The sequence below is a fragment of the Protopterus annectens genome, chromosome 7.part0 (assembly GCF_019279795.1).
Source record: "Protopterus annectens isolate FY-2018-M chromosome 7.part0, PAN1.0, whole genome shotgun sequence".
Taxonomy (NCBI): Eukaryota; Metazoa; Chordata; order Ceratodontiformes; family Protopteridae; genus Protopterus; species Protopterus annectens.
Window position 1 is genome coordinate 200,059,807 of NC_056739.1, and position 17,058 is coordinate 200,076,864.

A 17,058-nucleotide genomic window follows, 5' to 3' on the forward strand; every position below is an offset into this window, starting at 1 on the left:
AAAGATTTGGTATTTTTGCTTGGAAATGTTTACATATATATTTTTATAACCCAGATAGATTCCAGTAAAGTTTTCCTCAGGTAGACAGCAAATGTTGGAGATATGACAAGGAAGAAAGAGATAATTGGGAACATATATTCTGGGACTGTGGAGAGTTGACAGACTTTATGGATTCCCTGTGGGATGTACTGTCAGAGATTCTGGGTGGGCAAATTGGTGTGATGAGAGAGATGATATTTCTGAGCTATGATACAGAACCAGAATTGCCTAGACATGGTAAGACCTTGCTATGTCTAATTATGGTGTCTTCCAAAAAAGCAATTACTAGAAAATGGAAATCAGAATCTAAACCAACTATACTAGAAGTAGTGAATATATTAACAGAGATAAAACAACTGGAATTGAAATCTTTAGAAAAGGGTAGGAACAAACTACACAGAAAAATGGGAATTGTGGGAACAATCCAATCAGGGGAGGAATGAGCTTTTAAAAAAGGCAGGACTTAAATGAGCTATGTAATATTTGACTGAAAATGATTGGATAGATAAGTGATGTATAATGTTTGCAACTTGGAGTGTGTCAGTATGGTTTGTGATGTAAAATGCTTGCAACTAGGATTGTGTCAGTGTGGTATGTTTTCATTTATATAAACAAATGATTGCCTATGTTGCAAGTGAAGGTTTAATAAAAATATTTCTTGGTAAAAAAAGAAGGGCAGGAATTGAATAATTTATCTAATGTTGCTTAGGTTATACGGTATATGGCATGGCAATATATGTGAAGTATAATGTTTGTAAATGTGAACTTGTTAATACAGTTTGATTACTTTTATATAAATGTAAATTTGCCTATGTCACAAGTGATAATTCAATAACAATGTTAAAAAAATAAGGATAAATTGAATGCGCAACACAAGTAACACACATACCAGTGTCTCAACAAATAAGCCCATAAGGTTTAATACCCCAAAACCTAATGCATTAACAATAGGTGACTCCATTATGAGACACCCAGATGTTCCCCTCACCAGGCTAGGTAAGGAACAGGTTACAATAAGCTACCTGTCAGGTGCCAGCATCCATCAAGTCATTTAAGTCACTCAAGCACTCAAGCCACTCAACCGCAAGTACTGGTATGACTCCATCATAGTCCACATTGGGGTGCATGACTTGAGTTGTACCTTATTGGAATATATGAGGAGAGACACGACTATTCTTTCAGATTATGTTCCACAGGTAGGTATAAGCCTAGCCTTAAGCAGCATTCTACCTTCTCCAAGGATGATGCCACAATACAAACAAGCAATTATTGACTTTAACAATTGGCTTAGTTTCAGGTGTCAGTCCAAGGGGATCCAGTATCTGTCAGCCTGGGAAGACATGGTCAACAAGGCCTGCTGCTTTGCCAGAGATGCTTCTGTATCTGTCTCCTGTAGACTTTCGGATAATGGCAAAGGCATTATCCACCCCTATTGTGCTTTTTTTAGGCAGTGCCAAAATAACCAACTTCCCAACATAACAAAATCTTCTCTAGATGAACTCAAGGTACTGTTGCTTAATGTTAGGAGTCTAAACAAGAAACTGCACTCTTTGGAAGCAGTCCTCCCTTTGGAAGATGCTGACCTCTGTGCAGTCACTGACACATGGCTCAAAGGTGCAGAAAGCACCCCGGACATGCAGGGCTACAATGTCTTCCATATGTTCAGACCACAAACTGAGCATGAAAAAGACAAAGGAGGGGGTGTATCTATCTTCATTAAGGATTAGTACACCTTGAGACTGGTCAAACAGTATGACTCTCTTTAGCTATTCAATGTCCAATTATCTATAGACAAAGCCTCCTACCACAACATGGCTAGCTATAGGTCCACCACCATGAAACAGGAAAAACATACCACATACCTGGACTTACTGGAGTCACTTGCCATACAGCCCAACACATTACTCATGGGTGATTTTTACCATCACCTGGGAGACATACATGATCATAATCATGCTGGCTCAGAGGTTTTTAGACTTTGTCAATACAAATGCTCTGAAACAGCTAGTCAGCAGCCCCACAAGAAGCTCACATACCCCTGGACATAGTATTCACTAACATGAGAGAGCATTGCACCCCCCCCCCCGTGTGATGTCCTCCCTCGTAAGATTGCAGCATAAATTTCGTTCAATGTAATTATAAGACTAGAAACTCCATTAAGCTCCAAAATGCTTAAGAATTTTTCTAAGACAAATTACCTCCTACTAAGGGATGGTATAAGAAGTTTCAAAGCCCCCTCAAATGCAGATAACATGGACTCATATGGAAAGGTGTGTACCAATATCCTGTATAACCACTTAAGCAGTTGCATAGAATCAGCTGTACCTGACTGGATTAAAACCAGGTCTTGCCAAAAAAAAACAAGCCACCTTGCTGGATCCCTAGTGTAAGCAGGCTATACAACAAAAGGAAAAAACTAATGTGCAAGAACAAGAGGGGACTGACTCAGCAGAAGAAGAAATCCCTCTCTAGCTTAAACAAACAAATCAGAGAGCTTGTCAAATCCTCTAAAGTTAATTATGAAGTAATAATAGCCTCCCTAGCTAAAGATAATCACAAGACATTCTTTAACTATGTTCAAAATCTAAAAGGGAATACCCAGCTATGCACTGAAATAGTTGTGGATGGCAACACCCATACTCAACTGGAGGTAATAGCCTTCCTGCTAACTAACAGATTTGGAGAAGACTTCACCCCTCTGTTCCCTTCCAGTCATCCCCCAACGTATACCTGCCACCATTCCTCAGCTTATTATCTCAAGAGAGCAAATCACCTCTGCACTCTGCAAAACCAAAAACACTGCATCAGTGGGACCAGACAACATACCAGGTTGCCTTTTAAACAACTTAAAACATGACCTAGGAGACCCACTTGGATCCTTGTTTAACCACAGCCTGAGAACTGGCTATTTTCCAGTGGAATGGAGGACAGCAACAGTAATCCTGCTGCACAAAGAGGGATCATCACCTTTCCCTGGGAATTATAGGCCCATAACCTTGACTAGCCTTATCTGCAAGGCCATGGAAAGAATCATTACAGACCTTATTAACAAGGACATAGGTAATCTCCAAACTCTGGAACCAACCAAGTTTGGATTCATTAAAGGTAGATTATGCCTGTTAAAAATGGTTGACTTCTTTGAGAAAGTCATCAAGGCCCTGGACAAGGGAAAGACTGTGCATGCTACCTATCCCAACCTAGCCAATGCATGTGACAGAACCTCCCACCCATGCAGGTATTATAGAGATACTCTCCCAATTGGGAATTAACCCCTACATTGCCAGATGGGTAGCCAACTGGCTCACCAACAGCACACATGCTGTCAAAGTGGGTGACTTCACCTCTAGCAAATGATTAGTCACCAGTGGCATGCCACAAGGTTCTGTGTTGGGCCCCTTAATGTTCGGAATTTATTTCTTAGAAGTCCAGGCCAACTTGAACAGCCTGTGGCTGACCAAGCTCACTGACAATTGCAAACTGGGAGCAATCATTGAGTCCTCCAATGATGTTAATATACTGCAGATAGGTTTAACACAGAAAAATGATTGGTGCCAAAGCCATGGATTAAAGCTAAATGCAAAGAAATGCATTATTATTCCCTTTGAGAAAGCTGACATCCCTACTAATTACATTACAGACAGCACCCGTCTAAGTGTTGACCCAGTGGTACATGATCTGGGTACTCAGGTTGATGCTAATCTGAACTTTGAGCACCATGTATTCACAGTAGTAAGGAAATCCTTCTGTGTGGCGCATCTTATAAGTAAAGCATCATATCTAGATCTAAGGATGTTATAATTCCATTATATTTGGCCCTCATGAGACCAATAATTGAGTGCATTGCTCCCTTTTGCATGTACCTCACCAGATAAATCCAACAACTGGAGAGTCCACAGAGGTTTCTCATCAAGAAATTACAGACTACGCAAAACAAGTCTTATGTGGAAAGACTGAAAGCCCTGTCACTGTATTCTGTCTCCCATAGGTTGCTAAGGGGTGAACTGTGGCTGACTTACAGGAAAGTCTATGACACTGCCCTGATGGAAATGCTACATATTCGTAAATCAAACTGCAGGATGGTCACTTGCTCCAGGGATCTTAACCCAGCCTCTGACATGAACAGGTCATGCCGGAGAGATAGCTACATCTCCCAGAGACTGATACTTCTCTGGAACAAGCTTCCAATTCACATGAAGCAAAGCCCCTCCCTGATCCTCTTCAAACGTAACCTAGATCACTGGATGGGTGACCACAAATTCATTCCTTAGGTAGTGCCTGTACCCCTCCTGGACAGAGGAAGTTGGTATTAACTATCATAGACCCTTACCTCTGTGAACTTTACTCATCTAACCACTGACAATTGGGGCAACTCGGGATAAACATGGCTAGACTTATAAGGGCTCTAGGGCCATTAGCCTAGTAATCTTCTATGAACCTATAAACCTATAAGATCGCAGTTGATAGATCAAGAGTGAACACTGTCCTTTGCTGAGTTTTGAAGTGGTTGCTGGTGGAATTACTCCTAAATAATAACTCCTAAATAATGAGGGTATTTCATGAAGTTTGCCTCCTCCAGATCCCTTCAAAAATATACTTCCCCGTTTTTTTGCAGGCCTCTCTAAGCAGATATTGTAAAGGGCTGCCCCCCCATACCTTTCTGCTAATTATACTCCAGTGCTGTACCTTTTCTGGGGAAGGGTGAAAACTCAGTTAAATAGGATGCTGATGATTTTCCCTTGTTAGGGAGGCCAGCCCCCTTTGCTACTGTGCCTAATACCACTGTTTTCCATGCTGGATGCAGTCCAGGGATTTTTGACAAATTAATTGGATAATGAAAGCTGTAAGCTAGGTACAGTGAATATGGCATTAATAAGGTACAGACTTTTAAAAAAAAAAAAAAAAACTTTTGAGAGTTCATGAGCACCAGATGTTTTTCAGAATGCTATAGCTATCATGACTGAAGAGACAGAAGGTGATGTTAATGTTACTGATGACATTTTAGTCTGGGGTACTACAAGGCAGGACCATTATAGTCAAGTAATCAAGGTGTTGATCAGATTAAAATGACTGGGTTTGAAACTCATTAAAGCCAAGTGTCAAGCAAGCAGCACATTCCATGACGTGTATAGATCATCTACTAATAGACTGCCACATACAAGATTTATGAGGATAGTAGCATATCTTTTAAAGTTCATACCACACTTGACAGATAATATCAACATGAATGCATGTTACAATACAATCCTGGTCAGTAGATCATAGAAATAACTTTGAACTTCTAAAAATGTCGGTAATCGTTGCCCTGACAATGAAGTACTAAACTGTATTTTTACCAACTATCCTATAAGTGAATGCAAACCAAAAAGTGTTATGAGGGGTTCTACCACCTGAGACCATAGCAGTTACTTGTACATCAAGAGGATTAACAGATGTACACAGAAAAAGAAATGCCTGCAATAGTAATTGGGTGTCAAAAGTTCTATGACTATGTCTTTGGCATGCACATTAAGGTAGAGATTGACTACAAGCCTCTCCAAAGCATGCTTAAGAATGATGATGACTTCACAAAAATATGACTTGGATGTGCAAAAGAAGCCAGAAACTATGTATATTGTACATACCCAAGCAGAGTGCATCTTATAAAGTTCAGGAATACTTGCTGGAATATGACTAAGTTATATGGGTTGTGACTTTACTGCCAATGACTGCTGAAACGTTTTGGAAATTAAAGCTACAGCTACAGATGACCTAAAGATGCAACTATTAAGTGATGTCTTAGAAGATGGCCGGAAACAGACCGATTATCTGATCTAAACAAACATTCCATTCGAAGCTAAACTGTCATGCAGACAAGGACTTATATTCAAAGGAGAATGGTATGATTATTATTGATAAAGAGGTACTGATATAATAAAGTAACCTATTACTGTGTCAGTGCAGAGTGAACAAAGACTGCAAGACTGTAATCTGGGAGGCATGTAAAGAAATCAAAGCCGGAAGCAAGAGTAGGCGTCCACATGAGATTCCATTAGAGTTGTGATTAAAGTTTGCTGTTGCTTTATTCCAATAAAATAAGCTTTTTGTGTGTACTGTTCAAAATATCTGGAAGTGATTCAATTTAAAAACTCTGGAGCACATTCTGTAATTAATGTCCTTAAATCAGTTTTTGCCAGGCATGCTATACCAGAATAGATCATGTTTGACAGCAGTTCACAATTTCCTTGCCAGGAGTGCCTTTTGCCAGGTATTGGGGTTAGAAATAAACAGCCATAGTTAGTCCAAGATATTCATTATCAAATGGCCAGAATGAAATAATGATCCAAATAGTCAAAATATTTTTAAATTTGATTTATGTAGCCAGTTGAACTATTACCTCTCTGTTTTAGAGTGCAGCAATACACCCATCCTTAATAATAGTGGCACTTCCCCAAGTAAAACTGTTAATGAGGAGAAGGCTTAGAACTAAGATTCCAGTTTCATTTTCTTTACTTGTAAATGAAAGTAGTTGACTAATGTTAGAGGTTGTATAAAGATTTTTCTAAAAAAGCTACTTTATAATAAAACAGCAAAAAGCTTTCACTTCTGAAGAAAGGAGAGAGATAAAGAGAGAGACATTATATGGACCAGAATTACAACACACAGCATTTGTTTAACAGACACTACAAATTTCAAGGGGGTGTCATACATCTATAACAGAAGAAACTGATGATATTTACTAAAGAAACCACAAAAGGTACCAGAGAACTTGTTGAGGTTTCACAATAAGGGGCTGCTGGAGGTTATAGTGAATTCTTTACCTTACTCATTCAGTCCCTCAGCTGAAACTCATCCTGAGACAAATGTGAAAACCATGATTGAGCTACCAGAATCCATTGGTGATGAAGTTGGTATCATGAGTGCTGATGGCCTGAAACAAGGCAGCTTTAATATACCCGGTGACTGTAACGTCTAGACACATTATGGTAGACTGGTAAAGAAAACACTTAGCGTTCAGGATTGTGCACTTAGGTTTTAATAAGTACAATACCAGTACCAGTGCAGTACCACAGGTATTATGTAATTGTCTCATGACTTAGGAATAGCCATGGAGTATAACTGTATATGCTTATTGCAGAGACAGGACATTACGATGTTATGTATTACATATGTAATATACTGCCTCTTAATGTACCAGTAGTCTGTAGGGCAAATTATGTCACAGGACAGGTCTTCAGTCTTGGAGTAAGGCTTGAACAGCCAGTCTCTTTGTGAGGGCCAGTGTATTCACTACCTTCATTGGGGCACCTTCTATGCAGAGTCTGCATGTCCTCCCTCCGTTCACATGGGTTTCCTCTGGGTGCTCCTGTTTCCTCCCACATTCCAAAGACATGCATCTGGAGTGTTTCTACCCAGGCCTCCGCTGAAAATGGGATCTGTCCTAGTCGGACTTTCCCAGGCAACAAATGTTAAATAAATAAATAAATAAAAATAAATAAGAGTCAACTATCCTTGTGCCAAATCCATGGCAAGTTGGTCAGTCATTGTTATTAGCAGTACAGCAAACAAATGTAATATGAGGGCACATAAGGGAATGGATATTCTCAAGTGTCATCTTTGACTGAAATTAGCGAGGTAGTATCAGCAGAAATTCATAGAAGTTGTTTCTTGCTACTTGCTGTTATTAGTGGATAATACTACAGAGAGTTGGAAAAAATTTTTTCTATTGTTTTTGCAGCCTTGAAATCAGACAGACATTGTGAGACACAAGAATTTCATTTGTGGAGCCACTGATCTGTTTGCTAATGTTATGAAATAACTGAACTGCTATCCAATTTTACAAGCATGCTCTTTTCAAAATATAAACTCTTAATAAAATCTTTTTCCTATTTAGCTATCAGGACATTGGAATTATGACTGATTGGCTAATTCCTGAATTGTCTGTGATGGTCCTAAACCTTACCTGTATGTTTATTTTGTGGAGATGAATGACGATACATACACAGAAGAAAACCAAATATATGGTGTAATGAATTACATTACATGGCATCTGTATAATGTGAATATTATTCTTACCTTTTTCTTTTTACTGACATTAGGGAGCAATAGTGGAGAAGAGAATCCTTGAAAAGGTTCACAGCCGCTTTATTGTCTCCCTGGCTTATGCTTATCAGACAAAAATGGATCTCTGTTTGATAATGACCATCATGAATGGAGGAGACCTGAGGTAAGAGACGTACTCATATATGAATATGTCTGCACACATAGAACCTACATTTGTTCTTGGGCACACACACATGAATATATATTTAGATTTTGGTGGAAGAAAAGAGAAAACATTAGGTTGAATGAATCCCTCAAGAGTTGCAGCTAAACCTGTGGAAAAGCCACACCCTTTCTATCTTTAGAACTTTTAACTGAAAAGATTCATAGCTGTTGATGAAAAAATGATTGTCTTGAGAGTTTGCCCAAGTATATTAAATCACCTTGTTCCTTAAATTACGTAATCATCTAGTGCCTTTTGAACAAGCGTTATGCAATATGTGTTGCATCTGTGTGTATTATATGTATGTATGCATCTATTTGTATGATGCGTATATGTATCTTAATATGTATGTGTCTAACTGTATACTATGTATTGTAACCATACATCTGTCCACCTGTATAATGAGCACTAGTTTTTTGGCGCTTTTCTCCCTGGGCCCCTGCTGAGAAGTTGTTTCCATCCAAGTCAGACTTTTCTAGTTAAACAAATACAAATATGTAAATTCCACCTTTACAGTGCTTGCTCCTCTACAAACAATTCCTACTTATTTCTATCTCTGCCACAAATTTCTAATTCTCTACAGCCCTATGTCATATGTTCTATCTACAGACCTATGTCATATGTTCTATCTATAGACGTATGTCATATGTTCTATCTACATACCTATGTCATATGTTCTAGGACCCCATTGATGTCTTTGTGTATCCAGATCATAAAATTTCAACCCACCCCTTTCATACATACATGTTGCCTCTTTACCTTATTTCCTTTCTCTTCCACAATGCAGCAAAAGACAGGTTGTGAGACTATAAAGTATCCATTTTATTACCCCTTTCCCTTTCTTCCATTAAATTATACATTCATGGAGCTGTGATGCTTCCTTATAGTCTGTGTACCCATTCCTCTAATTATTGTGGGAGTTTCACACTGCCAGCAAGCTTGGCCTCTTCTCCTGATATGCATTCCTCTAATTATTGTGGGAGTCTCACACTGCCAGCAAATTTGGCCTCTTCTCCTGATATGCATTCCTCTAATTATTGTGGGAGTTTCACACTGCCAGCAAACTTGGCCTCTTCTCCTGATATGCGTTCCTCTAATTATTGTGGTAGTTTCACACTGCCAGCAAGCTTGGCCTCTTCTCCTGATATGCATTCCTCTAATTATTGTGGGAGTCTCACACTGCCAGCAAACTTGGCCTCTTCTCCTGATATGCATTCCTCTAATTATTGTGGGAGTCTCACACTGCCAGCAAGCTTGGCCTCTACTCCTGATATGCATTCCTCTAATTATTGTGGGAGTTTCACACTGCCAGCAAGCTTGGCCTCTTCTCCTGATATGCATTCCTCTAATTATTGTGGGAGTCTCACACTGCCAGCAAGCTTGGCCTCTTCTCCTGATATGCATTCCTCTAATTATTGGGGGAGTTTCACACTGCCAGAAGCTTGGCCTCTTCTCCTGATATGCATTCCTCTAATTATTGGGGGAGTTTCCACACTGCCAGCAAGCTTGGCTCTTCTCCTGATATGCATTCCTCTAATTATTGTGGGAGTCTCACACTTCCAGCAAGCTTGGCCTCTTCTCCTGATATGCATTCCTCTAATTATTGTGGGAGTCTCACACTGCCAGCAAGCTTGGCCTCTTCTCCTGATATGCATTCCTCTAATTATTGTGGGAGTCTTACACTGCCAGCAAGCTTGGCCTCTTCTCCTGATATGCATTCCTCTAATTATTGTGGGAGTTTCACACTGCCAGCAAGCTTGGCCTCTTCCCCTGATATGCATTCCTCTAATTATTGTGGGAGTCTTACACTGCCAGCAAGCTTGGCCTCTTCTCCTGATATGCATTCCTCTAATTATTGTGGGAGTTTCACACTGCCAGCAAGCTTGGCCTCTTCCCCTGATATGCATTCCTCTAATTATAGTGGGAGTTTCACACTGATAGCAGGCTTGGCCTCTTCTCCTGATATGCATTCCTCTAATTATTGTGGGAGTCTCACACTGCCAGCAAGCTTGGCCTCTTCTCCTGATATGCATTCCTCTAATTATTGTGGGAGTCTCACACTGATAGCAAGCTTGGGCTCTTCTCCTGATATGCATTCCTCTAATTATTGTGGGAGTCTCACACTGCCAGCAAGCTTGGCCTCTTCTCCTGATATGCATTCCTCTAATTATTGTGGGAGTCTCACACTGCCAGCAAGCTTGGCCTCTTCTCCTGATATGCATTCCTCTAATTATTGTGGGAGTTTCACACTGCCAGCAAGCTTGGCCTCTTCCCCTGATATGCATTCCTCTAATTATAGTGGGAGTTTCACACTGATAGCAAGCTTGGGCTCTTCTCCTGATATGCATTCCTCTAATTATTGTGGGAGTCTTACACTGCCAGCAAGCTTGGCCTCTTCTCCTGATATGCATTCCTCTAATTATTGTGGGAGTCTCACACTGCCAGCAAGCTTGGCCTCTTCTCCTGATATGCATTCCTCTAATTATTGTGGGAGTTTCACACTGCCAGCAAGCTTGGCCTCTTCTCCTGATATGCATTCCTCTAATTATTGTGGGAGTTTCACACTGCCAGCAAGCTTGGCCTCTTCCCCTGATATGCATTCCTCTAATTATAGTGGGAGTTTCACACTGATAGCAGGCTTGGCCTCTTCTCCTGATATGCATTCCTCTAATTATTGTGGGAGTCTCACACTGCCAGCAAGCTTGGCCTCTTCTCCTGATATGCATTCCTCTAATTATTGTGGGAGTCTCACACTGATAGCAAGCTTGGGCTCTTCTCCTGATATGCATTCCTCTAATTATTGTGGGAGTCTCACACTGCCAGCAAGCTTGGCCTCTTCTCCTGATATGCATTCCTCTAATTATTGTGGGAGTCTCACACTGCCAGCAAGCTTGGCCTCTTCTCCTGATATGCATTCCTCTAATTATTGTGGGAGTTTCACACTGCCAGCAAGCTTGGCCTCTTCCCCTGATATGCATTCCTCTAATTATAGTGGGAGTTTCACACTGATAGCAAGCTTGGCCTCTTCTCCTGATATGCATTCCTCTAATTATTGTGGGAGTCTCACACTGCCAGCAAGCTTGGCCTCTTCTCCTGATATGCATTCCTCTAATTATTGTGGGAGTCTCACACTGCCAGCAAGCTTGGCCTCTTCTCCTGATATGCATTCCTCTAATTATTGTGGGAGTTTCACACTGCCAGCAAGCTTGGCCTCTTCTCCTGATATGCATTCCTCTAATTATTGTGGGAGTTTCACACAGCCAGCAAGCTTGGCCTCTTCTCCTGATATGCATTCCTCTAATTATTGTGGGAGTTTCACACTGCCAGCAAGCTTGGCCTCTTCTCCTGATATGCATTCCTCTAATTATTGTGGGAGTCTCACACTGCCAGCAAGCTTGGCCTCTTCTCCTGATATGCATTCCTCTAATTATTGTGGGAGTTTCACACTGCCAGCAAGCTTGGCCTCTTCTCCTGATATGCATTTGGTGGCCTCCAGAACTGAGTGCAGTATTCCAAACAAAGTTTCACCAATCTCCTTTGTAAGATGAAGAGGATCTGTGCAATTAGAAGTTACACACATGATAGTTCTGTTGACATTTGCCACTGATTTTTCATATTTTAGACACTAAGTCAGCTAGGGTGATTCCCCCCTCCCCATCTGTTTATTTCTGTATAGAGAGATAGATAGATACATAGATACATAGACAGATAAAATGTGTACTTTTTTTATCCTTAATTGCAGATGCACCTCCTGCCACTGTACACTGTGCTAGAAGCTTGCTGCTAATGCTTAAACACTGCTGTTGTCTTAGTGGCATCAGCAAACTGATTTGCCTTGTGCTGCAGCCCTAGTTTGAGGTGTGACCCAAATACATAAAGCAGACATAGTTGAGATGTTTAGATTTCATTGCAACCTGCCTATTTCATTCTTTTCATGTTCTTTGGCATGGAAGTTGAAACTGGTCGTCTGTTTCTTGGCGCTTATGTACTTTTTTTTCTTGTTTGGCACATCACTCATCCTTTAGTTGTTTCATTCTTCTGTAATTCCTTCTTTTTCCTTTAATGACACGTCACTCCTCTTTTAGTCGTTTCATCCTTCTGTAATTCCTTCTTTTTCCTTTAATGGCACATCACTCATCCTTTAGTCGTTTCATCCTTCTGTAATTCCTTCTTTTTCCTTTAATTGCACATCACTCATGCTTTAGTCGTTTCATCCTTCTGTAATTCCTTCTCTTTCCTTTAATGGCACATCACTCATCCTTTAGTTGTTTCATCCTTCTGTAATTCCTTCTTTTTCCTTTAATGGCACATCACTCATCCTTTAGTCGTTTAATCCTTCTGTAATTCCTTCTTTTTCCTTTAATGGCACATCACTCATCCTTTAGTCGTTTAATCCTTCTGTAATTCGTTCTTTTTCCTTTAATGGCACATCACTCATCCTTTAGTCATTTAATCCTTCTGTAATTCGTTCTTTTTCCTTTAATGGCACATCACTCATCCTTTAGTCATTTAATCCTTCTGTAATTCATTCTTTTTCCTTTAATGGCACATCACTCATCCTTTAGTCATTTCATCCTTCTGTAATTCCTTCTTATTTCTTTAATGGCACATCACTCATCCTTTAGTTGTTTAATCCTTCTGTAATTCCTTCTTTTTCTTTAATGGTACATCACTCATCCTTTAGTCGTTTCATCCTTCTGTAATTCCTTCTTTTTCCTTTAACGGCACATCACTCATCCTTTAGTCGTTTAATCCTTCTGTAATTCCTTCTTTTTCTTTAATGGTACATCACTCATCCTTTAGTCATTTCATCCTTCTGTAATTCCTTCGTTTTCCTTTAACGGCACGTCACTCATCCTTTAGTCGTTTAATCCTTCTGTAATTCCTTCTTTTTCTTTTAATGGCACATCACTCATCCTTTAGTCGTTTCATCCTTCTGTAATTCCTTCTTTTTCCTTTAACGGCACATCACTCATCCTTTAGTCGTTTAATCCTTCTGTAATTCCTTCTTTTTCTTTAATGGTACATCACTCATCCTTTAGTCATTTCATCCTTCTGTAATTCCTTCGTTTTCCTTTAACGGCACGTCACTCATCCTTTAGTCGTTTAATCCTTCTGTAATTCCTTCTTTTTCTTTTAATGGCACATCACTCATCCTTTAGTCGTTTAATCCTTCTGTAATTCCTTCTTTTTCTTTTAATGGTACATCACTCATCCTTTAGTCATTTCATCCTTCTGTAATTCCTTCGTTTTCCTTTAACGGCACGTCACTCATCCTTTAGTCGTTTAATCCTTCTGTAATTCCTTCTTTTTCTTTTAATGGCACATCACTCATCCTTTAGTCATTTCATCCTTCCGTAATTCCTTCTTATTTCTTTAATGGCACATCACTCATCCTTTAGTCATTTAATCCTTCTGTAATTCCTTCTTTTTCCTTTAATGGCACATCACTCATCCTTTAGTCGTTTCATCCTTCAGTAATTCCTTCTTTTTCCTTTAATGGCACATCACTCATCCTTTAGTCATTTCATCTTTCTGTAATTCCTTCTTTTTCTTTTAATGGTATCCTTACATTTTTCTGTAAGGGTGCTGATCATTTCACCTCAGTGCATTTCCTCCTTCTCTTTACGCATGTATTTACTCCTTGAATCATTCCTTCTTAAAGCCATGCAGATAATTCATGTACTTCTTTTTGTTGATTTCAGCCCTTAGTATTTATTTTCAGTGAGCTTAACAGCAGGTTGAAGTTCTCTATTTTGGAACCCCAAACCTCTTTCCTATTTGTCGTTGTCATCATTGTCCCAGCAACATGGTTACTATTATCTGTCACTTCATTTACATCCACCCTATATGCCTCTACACTGGTCAGGAACCAGGTTAGTGTACTTTGCTCTTTTTGTCAACTTCTACCAAAGTTTCTTCCACTTTCTACACCTTTCTTACTCTAGAGGGAAGGATTGTTATCTGGGAAAGTTTGAGTGGACAAAAACGCCTTTTCATTGGATGGCCAGAGAGAAAAATCCACTAAAAACAAATTGTCAATACATCATTGTATTTAAGCAAAAAAGTCAGATAATATCCAATTTTGAATCATAAATGAAACAGTGAGCAACGCAGGATTAAGAGAGAACTCATAATTTACAAATCTGGCAGATGAAAATGTTGAAACAATGAAGCTGGATATATGTAAAAGGCATTTTCTGAAGGAAATATTGTCATTTTATTGCAGGAATACTTGGAGTTTCTCCATCACAGTCTGAATTACGTTTTTACTCTCTCTCTCTCTCTCTCTCTCTCTTTTACTTTGAGTGTCTGTCATTTCTCTTTATTAAATCTGTAAGAAACTATGCAAGGCCTAGCATCTCAAATTCTAGGTTTAAGGCTGACTTCATTAATCCCTTCCATTTGCATTTCTCCTGAATGCCAGCTGGAATAGAACTATAACTGTGATACTACAAATAACATTACTTTAAGTGCAAATTAAAGTTTTGGAATGGCCCAGACCTAAATCCAATAGAAAATCTGTGGGGTGACCTGACATGGGCTATGCACAAGAGATGCCCTCACAATCTGACAGATTTGGAGTGCTTTTGCAAAGAAGAGTGGGCAAATATTGTCAAGTCAAGATATGCCATGCTGATAGACTCCTACCCAAGAAAACTGAATGCTGTAATTAAATCAAAATGTGCTTCAACAAAGTATTAGTTTAAAGGTGTGCACAGTTATGCAACCAGCTTATTGTACGTTTATTACTTTTTATATTTTTTCCCCTAACAGATTTGTTTGTTTTGCAATTGAATTGTACAGGATATAGGTCACATTAAAGGTGGGAAAATTTTTGAAATGGTTTATTGTGATCTCGTTTTTTTATATCACAAAAACCTGGCATTTTAACAGGGGTGGGTACACTTTTTATATCCACTGTGTATATATATGGGTCTACTTTAGTTGACCGAAACGCCAGTTCACCGACACGCAGAAGACCGAGACCAAACGACCGAAAATGAAGGTGATCGACAAGGTGAAATCCCGACAGCCGAAAGACCGACATGGGCAACGTGTGAGCGCGACTCGGTAAGTGTGCGATAGTGAGGGATTTAGGGTTAGGAAGTGGACAGGTAAGTGTGCGATAGTGAGGGATTTAGGGTTAGGGTGTGGGAAAGGTGAGCATGCAGTAGTGTCGGACTTAGGGTTTGGGTAAGGTAAGTGTGTGATAGTGACGGACTGTAGTTTAGGGGTGGGTTAAGTGAGTTAGGGTTAGGGTGCGGGTAGGGTGAGTGTGCGATAGTGATGGGCTTTATGTTTTAGAGTGGGTTAAGTGAGTTAGGGTTAGGGTGCAGGTAGGATAAGTGTGCGATAGTGACGGACTTTAGGTTTAGGGGTGGGTTAAGTGAGTTAGGGTTAGGGTGCGGGTAGGGTAAGTGTGCGGTAGAGTCGGACGTTAGGGTTAGGGTTTGGGTTAAGGTTAGTGGATATGTAATTGTGTGTAATGTGTAGTTTACGTTTTGTGTGTCGGTGTAATGGTGTTCGGTTTTGTGAGTTGTCGGTATTGTGTTTTCGGTTGTTTGGTCTCGGTGTTTTGCGTGTCGGTGAACTGGCGTTTCGGTCAACCAAAGTAGACCCATATATATATATATATATATATATATATATATATATTTATATGGTTTCACTTGCTGTTGCCATAATTGCTGAATGTCGATACACTTTAGTTGACAAAACAGATGGACAACAAGTATATGAGATCAACAACCCATGCGGTTGGAGAATATCCCCTTTCCCAATCTTGGAAGTAAAATTAATTAGCAGGGGGTGTAGGGAACACGGGGGTGTGCCCCCTCATAAAAGATATTTTAATAGTTGCATGCTTTAAGGTTATTCCTCAGATCCTGTGCAACTGTGTGTCAACATTAGGTTGTCAGTCATTTGATGATGATGTTGATAACTACATTGATATTTGGGAGATTAGAGTTGTATAACAGTGTGTGTGTGTGTGTGTGTATATATATATATATATATATATATATATATATATATATATATATATATACATATATATATATATCTATATACACACCCACACACACACACATATATATATGTATATGTATATATATATATATATATACATATATATATATATATATATATATATGTATATACACACATATATTTTATATATATATATATATATATATATATATATATATATATATATATACACACACACACACACACACACACACACATATATATATATATATATATATATATATATATATATATATATACACATATATATATTAATATTAATATTTGTGAAATGTTTTTAGTTATATCCCAATCCATCAAATGGAAGACCTGCCGAAAATACAGCACAGATGATGGAAGGGTGTTGTGTTTTATTTGCACAAGATCTGGGAAGAGTAGCAACTGGGAATATGCCAATTCACCCCACTGTGTGACTTTTGAGTTGGTATATCCAAAATAATGGGAGTGGGGGAGTGAGCCCTCATATGAGGATGTGGGAGGAACTTGTCCCTGCAAATATATTGGTAGCAGTGTTTTTCTGTGTTGTGTTTCTGTTTTTGTGTATGTGGTATTTGAGTTTGCATGTTTGTTTGTATGCTCACATCTAATAGTATGGCATGAGTGTACGTGTGCGTGTGCACATGCATGTGAATGGGTTTTGGTTGCATATCCAGTGTGTTTGGGGCATTCATGATATTGTGTGAAAGGTTGAATGTGCAATTAGTTTTTAAATCACTTCTCTTGGG

At 39.3% G+C, this 17,058-nt stretch overlaps 1 protein-coding gene across 1 annotated transcript in view; it reads left to right on the plus strand.

Annotated features, from left to right (window-relative positions):
- LOC122805797 (rhodopsin kinase GRK1-like) overlaps positions 1-17,058 on the plus strand; it is a 263,668-nt gene that overhangs the window by 122,997 nt on the left and 123,613 nt on the right. Inside the window, exon 2 of the mRNA XM_044076061.1 lies at positions 8,115-8,242. Coding sequence (XP_043931996.1) covers positions 8,115-8,242 — 128 coding nt within the window. The remainder of the gene's footprint in view (positions 1-8,114; positions 8,243-17,058) is intronic.